The sequence below is a fragment of the Chiroxiphia lanceolata genome, chromosome 26 (assembly GCF_009829145.1).
Source record: "Chiroxiphia lanceolata isolate bChiLan1 chromosome 26, bChiLan1.pri, whole genome shotgun sequence".
Taxonomy (NCBI): domain Eukaryota; kingdom Metazoa; phylum Chordata; class Aves; order Passeriformes; family Pipridae; genus Chiroxiphia; species Chiroxiphia lanceolata.
The window spans coordinates 4,085,100-4,097,278 of record NC_045662.1 but is presented as its reverse complement, the minus strand read 5'-3'; the positions used below and the strand labels follow the sequence as shown (position 1 = coordinate 4,097,278).

At 64.0% G+C, this 12,179-nt stretch overlaps 2 protein-coding genes across 3 annotated transcripts; one reads left to right on the top strand and one right to left on the bottom strand.

The window, feature by feature from the left end:
* The first annotated feature begins 1,790 nt into the window (after positions 1-1,790).
* LOC116798649 (gastrin/cholecystokinin-like peptide) lies at positions 1,791-2,194 on the top strand. Its single transcript, XM_032711210.1, has 2 exons — positions 1,791-1,983; positions 2,070-2,194. Exons 1-2 carry the CDS (start codon positions 1,791-1,793, stop codon positions 2,192-2,194), a joined length of 318 nt encoding a protein of 105 aa, XP_032567101.1.
* A 217-nt stretch (positions 2,195-2,411) lies between these two features.
* On the bottom strand, positions 2,412-9,719 carry HAP1 (huntingtin associated protein 1). Of its 2 annotated transcripts, XM_032711202.1 has the most exons (15): positions 9,581-9,719; positions 7,578-7,654; positions 7,342-7,458; positions 7,139-7,239; positions 6,823-6,931; positions 6,610-6,688; positions 6,377-6,507; positions 6,227-6,301; positions 6,004-6,141; positions 5,854-5,921; positions 5,600-5,767; positions 5,106-5,419; positions 4,800-5,018; positions 4,244-4,346; positions 2,412-3,410 (listed from the first exon to the last, which is right to left on the bottom strand). In XM_032711202.1, the coding sequence occupies exons 1-15, from the start codon at positions 9,675-9,677 to the stop codon at positions 3,014-3,016; spliced, it is 2,193 nt and encodes a 730-aa protein (XP_032567093.1). In that variant the 5' UTR covers positions 9,678-9,719; the 3' UTR covers positions 2,412-3,013. The 2 variants fall into 2 exon arrangements, with proteins under 2 accessions (XP_032567093.1, XP_032567094.1); XM_032711203.1 differs by lacking the exon at positions 4,244-4,346 and having other exon boundaries at positions 3,247-3,410.
* Between the last annotated feature and the right edge of the window lie 2,460 nt (positions 9,720-12,179).

Sequence of the window (12,179 nt, the reverse complement as noted above, 5' to 3'; positions counted from 1 at the left end):
GTGCCCACGGGTCTGGCCACAAACCTGCGTCAAGGTGCTGCCAAAGCCCGTGACCCCCAAAGGGAGCAGCCGCCATTCCCGTCACCCTGACGGCTCATTTGGTCCAGATTGAACCATTAAAAGCCACAAATTGGAAAACAATTTGTTTGTTCCTTGTGAGAGGCGCTCGGTGGAGCGAGCGATCGATGGCCGTGAGGGCGGAGGGCGCCGCTGCCTCCCCACCATCCAAAGGCCATTTGTTTTGGGGTGTTTGAGGAGCTCCGACACGGATCGTTGGGAACACGGCGAGCGGGAGGACACAGGACAGGGACACGGCCCAGCCCAGGATGTCACTCAGGGGTTTATTGAAGGAGGGAGACAAATGGTCTCTAAAACACACCGGGCAGGAGGGTCAATACGGGCAGGAGGGAACGTCAATATCGAACGAGGAGCAGACAGGGAATTTTGGGGAGCTCTGGCAGCGAGTGGTGCCCACCCCTCCTGTGACACCCCAGAGCTGTTTGGGGTGCAGGGAGAGAGCCAGGGCTGCAGAATGGGGCCTGTGTGAAGAGCCTCACACACCCCCCCACACACAAACACACACCCCCCCACACCCCACCCCCTGGCTGTGTGCAGCCCCAACTGGGACCCTAGACATGCCACACGTGTGTATAAACACATACACAGACACAGGTATGGAGGTCGATACATATGTGTTTGTGTGTGTGTGTGTGTGTGTGTGTGCAGACACACAGCTATATCTGGACATGTAAGTGTATATGTTTGTATACACACATATACATGTATGTGTATATGTATATACACATATATGTATATGTGCATATGTACCTTTGTGCATGCATAATACACATATATACATATATGTATGTACACATATATATCTACACACAAATGTGTGTATATATATATATATATATATATATATACACACAGACACAGACATATATATACACATATATACATATATATAAAATCCCAGAATCATTTAGATTGGAAAAGACCACCAAAATCATCGAGTCCCACATATATGTGTGTGCATGTGTATATATATATATATGTATGTATGTATATACACACACACATATGTGTGTGTATATATATATATATATGTACATACATATATCCGCCTACATATGAATATATCTTTTTATATATATATAAAAATATGTATGTATATATATGTGTGTTTGTCTGTGTGTGTGAGCTCTCAGTGTGTGTCTCTGTGTGTGTGTCTGTGTGTGCAAGGACTCTGTGTGTGTGTGTTTGTGTATCAGTGTGTCTGTGTGTGTGTGTGTCTGTATGTCTGTCTGTGTGTCTGTCTGTGTGTCTCTGTGTGTCTGTGTGTCTGTGAGCACACACAGGAGCCTGTGGGGCCCCCCCATAGGGGTGTGGAGCCGCCCTGGGGTGGGGCAGCCGTGGCAGTGCCTTTAAAAGCAGGACTGAGCCACAGATACCCTGAGAGAGGCACCCACCAAGACACCCACCCAGACACTCCGCCAGGACACCCCGCCAGGACACCCACCGAGCCCCAGAGCCTGCAGGTGAGTCCCACAGGGCTCTGCCGCTGTCCGGAGGCATCTTGGGGACCAGCTGGGAGTCAGGGATGGAGAAGACTTGAGGAGCAGATGGGAGGGATGGAGGGGGCTGGGAACCCACAGGGAGGGACAGTGACTGTGAACTGACCAGACCCCAGGAGGAGCACCCAGGTCACCCCTCCCTGCAGGCTGAGCACGTCTGGTTGGGGGGCTGCAGCCGCTCTGCTCCCCTCCCTGCTCAGTCTCTCCACAGCCATGAAGGTGACCCTGTGCTTCGGCCTCATCCTCACCATCGCTGTGACCTCCTGCCTGTGCTGGCCCGTGGCACCGGGCGCTGTGGGGGACCCCCACCAGCACCCCCCCAACCTGGTGCGGCGCGACTGGCCCGAGTACCTGTCCCAGGAGCAGCAGCACCTCCTGTCCCGGTTCCTGCCCCACGCCCTCACAGGTACCAGGAGCTCAGGGTAGGCAGCCCTCGGGGGGCACAGCCCGGCCCCCCTGTGCCAGCTCTAACTGCCACCCTTGCCCTGGCAGAGCTGAACAACCACAAGGGCTTCGTGCATGAGGACGAGGGGATGGAGGCCCTGCACGAGCACTACTACCCCGACTGGATGGACTTCGGCCGCCGCAGCGCCGAGGACGGGGCCGATGCCGCGTAGCCACGGGGCTGGGCTGACCATGCACGGCACCCACACGCTCGGTGTGTGTCCCTTCCTGCAATAAAACTCTGGCACTACGGCTGCTGCACCCAGGGCTGTGCTGGGGAGAGCTTGGGAAGGGTGGGCAGGGGGAATTTGCCCCCAGCCCCACAGGGAAGCACAGGGCAGAGACCCAACTGCCCACGGCAGCGGACACAGCACACACAGACTGCTCTGTGACTTCACATTTATTTGCCAGGGGACAGGGCACAGCCCAGGGTGAGGGATGTGGCCGGTGGGAGCAACAGCAGCACCCCAAGAAACACCCCGAGCTGTGGGTGCTGCTACTATTGCTACTCAGTGAGTGGGAAAGAGTTTAAACCACCATTCCTTTTAAAAGCCAGTCCAGGTGCTGGCCAGGGGCCCAGCCTGGGCTGGGGAGGTCTCCCCCAGCACACGCAGGTTCCCCCAGGACCCACCTGAGCATCGCCCTTTGCTGCAGCTCTGGAGAGCCCCGAAGGGCCGAGCTGCCCCTCGCTCCTTGAACAGGCTCAGCAGAAGCAGGAACAGTTCTTATTGCCACAAACTGGCTCCTGTGAAGGGTCCATTACCCCCAGCAGGGACAGGGTCAGGGACACCCCCTGCACCCCCCCACACATGGGGAGCAGTGCCGGGTTCTGTCCTTGCAGCCAGGGCAAAGCTCTCCTCAAGTGCCAGGAGTGCTGCTGGTCCTGGGCAGCACCTGGAGAGGAGGCTGAAGCTTGTGCTGTCTCCATTTCCCCGTGGATGGGCAAGGAAGAGGATGTGTCTCACCATGAGCCTGGGGACTCTGCAGCAGTGTCACGTCAGGGTGCCCCGGGCCCCCCTGTGCCCTCCCTGGGCACGGGACATCTCCCCTCTGGCCACCACCTTGTCCAGCCCCAGGCGCCGCAGCTTCTCCACCAGGTTCCAGCTGAAGATGCTGCTCCTGGGTGGGGATCCATCCTGCCCCCGGGGCACAGGGGAGGGCTGGGGCTCAGCGTGCTGGGAGTCCTGGGAGCAGAGTGAGGGGGCCCGCCACAATCCAGTCCCTGGTGCCGCGTGGGAATCTCGCCCCAGCAAGAGTCTGAAGAGTCCCACGGGGGTGCTCGGGGGTCCAGGGCCAAGCACCAGCGTGGGGGGAGACTGTTCTGGCGAGGGGCTGCTGAGGCTCAGCCCCTCAAAGGGCCCACAAGAAGGCACGACGGCATGATACAGACTGGAGGGGAAGAGAGAGCAGAAAGGAGGGGTCAGTGGGGGACCCTGGCCCAGGGGATGCTGCTGCAGGGGCCGGGAGGGGCCTTGGGCAGAGCAGGACCCCCTTTCCTCCTTCACCTAATGAGCCTTGGGCTATGGGACACCCCCGTGCTGCAAACTGCCCAGTACCCCAAAGCTCAGGGGCGGGTGCTGGGGGGCTGTGGCCGTGCAGCAGCCAGGAAGGATTGGAACACAGTCCCTGCTCCACAAGCAATTTCCAGACGTGCAGGGTTGTGTCTAACAGTGAACTCCAGCTCACACCGAACCCCAAGGAGCCTGGGGGGGCTCATTAGGGCTAATCACCGGTACTCATTAATGAAGGGTCAGCCCAGAACCCAGCTGGGGGAATGTCCTGGTTGCTGCCCAGCCACGTCCTTTCCCTGGCATGCCGGGAGCACACGATGCTCCGTGCCCAGGGCGCTGCTCCCCAGGGTGAGCCCCCCCAGGAAGGCTCTCCATCCCCTCAGGGTGCTGCGGGGGGGGGGGGGGGCAGAAAGGCTGGTCCCAGCTTCCCACGGGCACACAGAGAGCCCAGCAGCCAGATCTGGGGATACTTCAAGTGCCGGCATCTCTCAGAGCATCAGGGGCTGCAGGTGGCCCTCAGCCTGCGGCTTCCTCGAGCTGCAGGGAGCCAGGCAGGGGGGGAGGTGGCGAGAGCCAGGGTGCACATCGAGAGGCAGGGGGCACAGGGAGAGCCGGGGGGCACAGTGAGAGGCAGGGGGCACATTTAGAGCCGGGGGGCACAGCGGGGCGGGTGCAGGCAGCGCAGGTGGCGGGAGGGGCCATGCGCCTTACCTGGGTGTCACCGTGGTGATCGCAGTGGTGGGGTGGAGGATGTGGCAGGTGGTGATGGTGAAGGTAGACGGGGTCTGGGGGAGGTTGTTAACAGAGAGGAACACTGGAAGGGACAGGAGACAAGGGGTCAACGGGGAGAGGGGACAGGACACAGGCAGGGAGCGGGCTGGGGGCAGGCGGGAGAGCCGAAGCCGGGCTGGAAGCTCCGTGCACGGGGCAGAGCTCCAGCAGCGCTGGGGTCCGGTGCCTGCTCAGAGGGGGCTGTGAGCACAGGTGGGACCGGGAGATGCCGTCTGTCCCAGACCTGCCCCCTCCACACGGCCGGGGGCCAGCAGGGGCACACCGGGGTGACGGAGAGGGCTCACCCCGCCGGGGTGGGTGACGGAGAAGGGCTCTCGTACAGCTGCAGACGGAGAGTCCCCGTGGGGACAGGGGGGTGGCAGGGACAGGCTGCTGCAAGAGGGGAGAGCGCAGGGGGGAGCGACGGGAAGCCTGGGCAGGAGGACAGGGGCGCCCTGGGGGCCACATCCCCTCTGTCCCCTCGCCCCGCGCTCACCCCTGGGGCGCTCCTTGGCTTTGGCGGGTGTTGAGGTAGGGAGCAGCTGGAAGGAGCCAGTGTCCACATCATCCTCCTCCAGGTCATTGAGGCTGTACACCTCCTCCAGGTCGATGTCCAGCTGCCTGAAGTCTTTGGTGAGCACCCCGGGACGGGGCACCAGGATCCCGCCCAGGTTGGGTTGTGCCAGCTGCTGCCAGTGGTGGAGTGTCACAGAGCCTGGGGACAGAACACAGCCGGGGGGGCTCAGCTGGTGTCGTTGGACCCTCATGGCACCCCCAGCTCTGCACCCCCTCTGCCCCTCACCTTCCAGTGGCTTCACGATCTGCAGCTTGTCGGGCAGGTATGTGAGGGAGCCGAGGGAAAAGGTGGAGCCGGCGGTGAGCTCCGAGCCCCCCGAGTAGCTGGTCCCCGTGGAGACGATGCTCTCGTTGGGGGTGAGGAAGCCGCTGGAGTTCACCCCGTCCCTCAGGCGCCAGAGCTTGCGCTCCCGCTCGGCCTCGAAGAAGGAGCGCTCCTCGGAGGAGTGGCTCTGCTGCCGCGCCGACAGCCGCTGCACCGCCGCCTCCAGGTCCTGCCGGCCCGGGGCTGCCCAGCGGGCCCCGCCGGACCCCCCGGCCCTGCTGGCAGGCACAGTGTTGGGGTGCCCAGGGCAGTGGGTCCGGGCTGTGCTGGATCCTGCCCTCCCTGCCCCAGGATGATTCCTGCTCCGGTGTGACCAGCAGGTCACCAGCACCTCGGCTCCAGTGCAGGGGCAGCTGCTGTCCCACCTGGCCCCAGTTAACCCCCCCGGCACTCACCGGGCACCCTCCGAGCCGGAGCAGCTGATGTGGGGGGTGCTGGCCCCCCCAGAGTGGGCGGCTGACAACTGCTTGGAGCCTGGCATGTGGTGGGGAGACTCGGAGCAAGACTTGGCTTTGGCTGCCTGGTTCACTGCCTTCACCGTCTCGAAGACATGCAGGTAACTCCTGCAGGAAGCGGGTGGGGGTGAGCCAGGCACCCCCCGAGACCCCCGTCCCATGGCACAGCATGAGCCACCGGTGCCCGCGCTCACTTGTAGTCCGAGGAGGAGCTGTCAGTCCTCTTCCTCATCATGCCCTTGATCTCAGCGGCCAGCGAGTCCTGGAGACAGGGGGGACACAGTGTCAGTAGAGGGGAGAGCAGCAACACCCACCCCCACCATCCCTCACCCCCGGGCGCTCACCACGGGCAGCAGACTGGCCGCGCTGTAGCGGCTCACGGTGCTGTTGGGCAGGCTGCGGCTCCGCAGGCTCTTCACCTCCTCCTGCGCTTCCTGCAGCATCCCCCCGCACTCCGCGTACTTCTCCTGCAGGTCCCGCAGCTGCGGGGACACGGGCACAGCTCGGGCACGGCCCCGGGGGCAGCTGACAGGACCCCCCACCGGCCGGGACGCCCACGGCCCTCACCTCCATTCGGAGCTGCTGCTGCACCTCCTTCGCCGCAGTCAGGTGCTGCTGGAGCTCCTCCACCTCGGAGCCGTACTGCGGGCAGGAGCGGGCACGTCAGGGCGCTGTGCCCATCCCCTCCCCACCCCCGGCACGGGCAGGGACCCTCACCGTGCGGCACTTCTGCTGCAGGTCCGCGACCTGCGCCAGGAGCTGCGTGATCTCCTCCTGCTGCCGCGCCGCGTCCTCCGCCCGGTGCGCCAGCTCCTCCGACAGGTGAACGACCTGCTGGCTCGCCTCGGCTGCGGGAGGGCCGGGGTCCGTCACCGCCGGGGCACAGCCCCCCAGCCCCAGCCCATGCAGCGACGCTGGGCACTGCCTGCAGACCCCCCAGCCCCACATACAGAACTGCTCCACGCAGTCGATCATCAGCTGCTGCTCCTGGTCCTCGTACTGACAGGTCTCAGTGGCGATGCTGGTGGCCTGGAGGAGACGGTTGGAGGGGCTGAGTGTGATGGGCAGGACCTCCCACCTCCCTGGGAGGCAGCTCGGGTCCCCCTGCAGTGAGTGGGGCAGAGGTGGGCACCGCAGGGCATCCACCAGCTGGCTCTGCTCACCTCCATGCGAAGCTTCTGGTTCTCCTCCTCCAGGCACTTCAGCTTCTGCTGCAAGGTGTCGTACTGGAAGTACTGCTGCAGGGACAGTGAGGACTCGTGCCGGCGCAGCCTGGGGACAGCAGGGATGGCACTGAGCACCTGCAGTGCGGGCAGGATGGGGCTGCCCACCCAGGCAGGAAACTGCAACAACTCAGCTCTGTGCTGCTGGAGCCACAGCCGAGGGAAGGGAGGGAAGGGAGCACGTCCAGGGTTACCCTGGTGGTGGTGACAGTTCCTGCCCAACCTGCAGGAGCAGCAGTGAGGGACTCCCACTCACGGTGTGGAGGTGGTGGTGGTGGGCTCGCTCTCCTCTGTCGTGGTGGTGTAGAAGTGGAGAAGGTCATCCCGCATGGAGACCTCATGGCGCAGCTGCGCAATCTGGAGAGACAAAGGGCTTCAGGACACGGCCGAGGGGACCACAGTCACCCCAGGGGGGCACATAGGAGGCCAAGGCCTGGACCTGTGCCCAGGAGCTGTTACCTCCTCCTTGGCCAACTCCAGCTGCTCCTCCAGCAGCTCATTGCGCTCGGTCAGGCTCCGATTCTGCTTCAGCAGGGACTGCCCGATGCGCGCCGCCAGCTCCAGGTCCCGCTCCTTCTGCAAGGAGCAGGTCTGCCTCAGCCAGGACTCATCCCTTCCCCAGTCCTCATCCACCCCTGTGTCCCCAGGATCCCAACAGCCCTCAGCCCTCACACAGGTGGGGGGTTCCAACATACCTCATCCAGCAGGTTGGTGACGGCGTCGATGTCGTGGTAGGTCTTGGTGATCCTGACCACCCGCTCAGCACACAGGACTGGGGGAGAGGTCGAAAGGTGAACCCCCACACTGAGGGAGCACTGGCCCAGGGGCTCAGCACTGTCACCCCACTGCCTCCCAGTCCATGTCACTGCTCTCTCTGGAGCTGCACAATGAAGGGAACGGGAGGGAGGCAGCACAAGGCTGCTCCAGGTTGGTCACCAAAAAGGACCTTTTATCTGCTGGGCAGCACCTGGCGTGGTGCCAGGCAGAGGTGGGTGGGGATCCCCACAGCCGTGCCACCATCATGGGAAACGGGGGGCTCACACCTCACCCCCAACCCTGCCTGCACCTCGGGGTGGCAGGGAAAGTGCCAAGCCCCCAGCACGGGCACAGTGCCAGCCCCACCACTGGACGCACGGATGGCAAGGAAGGACGGGGAAAGGCCAGCAGTGGAGATGGGATTGGAGGTGACATTTCCAGCAGAAAGCAGGCTGGAGCTCCAGTGTAAATAGCTGTGGGTGGCACCACGCTGAGCCGGGCTCACAGGCAGCGTCCCCTCCAATCTGTCCCCAGCCCCCTCCCCCAGTTCCCCCCCCGCCCCGAGAAGCCAGTCCTGCCCTAGTTTCTCTCTGGGGGAGGGGATGCTGCAGCCCGCACCCACCCGATGCCCCTCCAGCTGCACAACACAATGATCCACTCAGCAACAGGGGCAGAGGCAGCTGTGGGCAGCACACTGTGGGAACAGGCAGCTGCCCCCAACGCCAATACCACCACAATGGAATGGGTCCCAACTATGCCCCTGCCTCCCCATGCCACTGTCTGGCTCTCTGGATGGGAGAGGAGCCACAAGGATGGAGATGTCTGTCTCCCCAGTACTGATCCTGCCAACTGTGCCCGCAGGCACTGCCAGACAGTGCCGGGCACACACCCAGATGGCAGCACCGGAGCTGTGTGGTGAGAGGGAGCCGAGAGCCTGCGCCCCAGACCCTGCTTACACCCCGAGACCTGCCTGTACCCCGCACCCTGCCCACACCACACAGCACTCCCGATGTTCTTGCCGATGCTCTGCTGCCCCAAGGGTCCGTGCCTCAGTTTCCCCTGGCCGAGCAGCGCTGGCTGCACTCAGGGCCTCCACCCACGTCCCCAGTCACAGCCACTCCCCAGTCCTGCAGACGAAGTGGGTTAACGGAGGAGGCTCAGCCACACAAATCCCATTAGGCTGCCCCAGCTGGGGTTGTGTAATGGTGAGTGTGTTGTCATGGCAATGCCCCCACTCGCCACCCCGGTCCCGTCCAGTCCCCACTGCCTTGGGTGCTGCCCCACGCCCCAGTGGGCACGTACCCCAAACACATCCACGGGAAGAGGAGCCAACCCCAGCTCCAGCCTCAACCCCCTCTACACACCCCAACAGTGCCTGCTCCCCGCGGGGGTCCCCAACTGCACCTCGTCAGGCCCCTGAGCCATTAATTGGAAATAATTAGAGCATGAGCATCGTTACGGTTGGAGCGAGCGGCTGGCCCTGGGAGACGGGGGCTGCAGCGCTGGCAAACATGTAAACACCCATCTGCAGGCCCGATCCGGCGGGATGCGGGAGGGGGGGGGAGGAGGGACCCCCATCCCCACGGGCACACGCAGACCTGGCGGGGGCTCTCACCCTGTCCCTCCACCCGCTCCCCGCCTCCCTCGGCGAGGGAACAGGTCTCCTTAGGATCGGGGTGAGCCTGGAGGTCCCTAAGGGACTGGGTGGCGGCTGCCCCGGAACGCAGCGAGTGGGAGCGGGCTGCGGAAACACACGGGTGGGGAGGGGACGGCACTGCCGGGGGGAGACCCCAGCCGGGCTCACCGCTCCGGACCTGCCCCGGTCCCGGAGAGACCTCGGCCCCGCCGCTCCGGACCAGCCCCAGGGGAGCCCGGCCCCGCTGCAGCCGCATCCCCATCCCCATCCCCATCGCCGGGGCGGGACCGCCCGGGTCGCCCTCACCTTCCTCCAGCTCCCGGGCGATGGGGTCGGCGCCGCCGCCGCGCTCCGCGTTCCCGTTTAACTCGTCGTAGGCGGCGGGGCTGCTCCAGATCTCCATCGTGCCGAGCCCACCCAGCCGCGCCGAACGGAGCCGCTGCAGCCTCTCCCTCCCCTATTTATAGGGTCGCTCCGTCCGCTCGCACCTGCCCGGCGCGTCCCCCGGCGGCGGGGCCGGGGCTGGGGCTGGGGCCGGGACCGGGCGGGGGCGGGGCCGGGCGGGAGCGGGGCGGGGGCGACGGGGGTGTCAGAGGCTGCTCGGGAGTGCCCACTCCCGCACTCACACGAGCCACCTCGGGCAGACGGTCTCTCTCGGACATCCCAGGACCGGGCTCCCCGTTGGGGCACCCACAGCAACAACCCTGCTCAGCCCCGGGGGGCTGGTGCAGTTGGGCTCGGTGTCCCACCTCTGGTCCCAGCTCACGGAAATGGGGGTTCTGGACACATGGGTCCCCAAGGGTGATGATGAATGCGGAGGGGACACTGAGGGTCCTCAAGAGCAGCTCCACAGGGCTGACCCCAAGGGTTATGCACAGACAGTGGCTTCTGCCCCTTGGGAGGGACAGGGAATGGTTTTGGGCCCTGTGAGGATCAGGGTCTGCTTCTTCCAGCCAGCCCTGCTCTGCCACCCCAGGCCTGGTCCCCTCATCATCACCCACACAGCCACCACACACCCTGCACATGCAGTGCCCAGTACGGTGCTGGGACCCGCCCGGTTTGTGAGCTGGGAAAGGGCTTTTCCCTCCCACTCAGCACCCCTTGGCTCTGAGCATGGGTTGGCACGAGCCTGGCCCCCTCCATGCCCCATCGAGGCTCCCTGTGCTCCCTGGCTGGCACCCTCAGCTCCCCACAACCATTCTGGTGCAGAGGCAGCACGGAAGCAGGAAAGGTGAATAAATCATGGTGTGCTGAATTATGGAGGAGCTGGCTGGCACGTAGCACAAGCTGCGTGGGTGTGACGCTGGTAATGCCAACGCATGCTCTGCCTGTCCCCACCACCTGCCCCAATGCCCTTCCTCGTTAGCACCCAAATAATGGATGAATGGACGTGGCTGGAGTTGCCCCTCACGGATGCCTTCCCTCGCCTGCTGGACTCCCACCCACTGGAATCCTGACACCGACCATGTCTTGCCATAACCACTGGACCCCTCCCAGAGGAGGGGCCAGAGTGGGTGCCCTCAGTCCCAGCCTCTCCCTCCTCCTGGCACTGGTGTTTCCCTCGGTGAGGTGAGGGACACAGCCAGCACTGGGTACCCACCCCCCAGGGACCCCAAGGACTTGAGCACACGTCTCCGCGTGGACAGGCAAGAGCTGCTTCTTCCTAATCCCCTGCTCCAGGATTTGCTCCTCTGGGCAGGTTCCCCGTGTCTGCTCAAGCAGATTACAGGGGGCTATTTCTGACGGCAGCTTAAAGGTTTGGGTAAAGGGATGACGCCATGGGCCCCCTCCACACCCACACATGCCATCGGCACTGGGGGAACTGTGACCTGCAGGGGTCTGGCACTGAGAACAGCTGGCCCCATGGATGGGGGTGCCAGGGTCCTGCAGAGCCGGGTGTTCCCTGCCCTGTGGCACAGGGACAGGGCTTGGGGCTCAATCCCTTCTACTGTCACTGCAGGGTCAGGGGTGCTGATGGCTGGGGGGCTGCACCCCACTGCCTGCTGAACAGAGAGGGGAGCAGCCAGATGGGGAAGGCTGCAAGCACCGGCAGGGCATGGAGAGGGCTCGCCCCCACCCCAGCCTGGCGTGGGCAGGGGGTTGGGAGCCTCAGCCCCATCTGTCTCCTGCTGCCCCACATCCATCTGCCCCAGCCCCTCGCTCTAATCCTGTCCTCGCCACACGCAGGCCAGAGGCAGAAACAAAGCAGAGATAATCCGTCTGTGCTGAACCCCCACTGAACCCCAACCCCACACCAGGAACAGGCCCCATCACAGCACTGTGGGCATCGCCCCTGCCTAGCCATGGGGGCTGTGGGGTCTCCCCCCAGGCATCCACACCCCATGGCTCTGGGGACTTTGCACCAGCACCCCCACAATGCCTGTCAGGCTGTCATGTTTGGGGGGACAGCAGCACTGGGATTCACTGGCACACCCTCTGCCAACCCCACCAGTGTGCCACCCCTGCAAGCCACGGCACAGTGCAGGGGAGCAGGGACGTGCAGGGGGTCCCGGGAGAAGACAAAGGCTCTCTCCCAGCATCCGGCTCGGCTCAGCAGAAGCTGCTCTCAGAATTAGCCGGGGATGTTCTGGGTGAGGAAATCCAGCCCATCAATCCCGTTAGCAGTGATTAGCTCCGGGGCTGCCCTCGCCGTCCCGACCCCGCACAGCTGCTGCAGCCTGTGCCCCGCTGCCCTTGCCAGCCCCACCACCCTCACCAGCCCACGGGCACTCACGGAAATACTGCAGGGTCTCCTCGATCTGTTGGGGGGCGAGGGGGGCCGCTGGCTGTGGGGGGCCGAGGGGGGCTCGCAGCCAGTCACCGTGGTCGTAGCCAAAGACGGTGTCAGCCCGCAGAGTGTAGCGGGGCAGCTGCTCACCCAGCAGGCTGATGATCTCCACCTCAG

Bases quoted from the DNA above. Each gene is read 5' to 3' on its own strand.
- LOC116798649 (XM_032711210.1), top strand. From the start codon at position 1,791: ATGAAGGTGACCCTGTGCTTCGGCCTCATCCTCACCATCGCTGTGACC. The intron at 1,984-2,069 runs GTACCAGGAGCT...TTGCCCTGGCAG, and splicing joins CCTGCCCCACGCCCTCACAG to AGCTGAACAACCACAAGGGC.
- HAP1 (XM_032711202.1), bottom strand. From the start codon at position 9,677: ATGGAGATCTGGAGCAGCCCCGCCGCCTACGACGAGTTAAACGGGAAC. The intron at 6,142-6,226 runs GTGAGGGCCGTG...GTGTCCCCGCAG, and splicing joins AGCAGCAGCTCCGAATGGAG to CTGCGGGACCTGCAGGAGAA. The intron at 4,347-4,799 runs GTGAGCGCGGGG...TGTCCCTTCCAG, and splicing joins AGCCAAGGAGCGCCCCAGGG to TGTTCCTCTCTGTTAACAAC.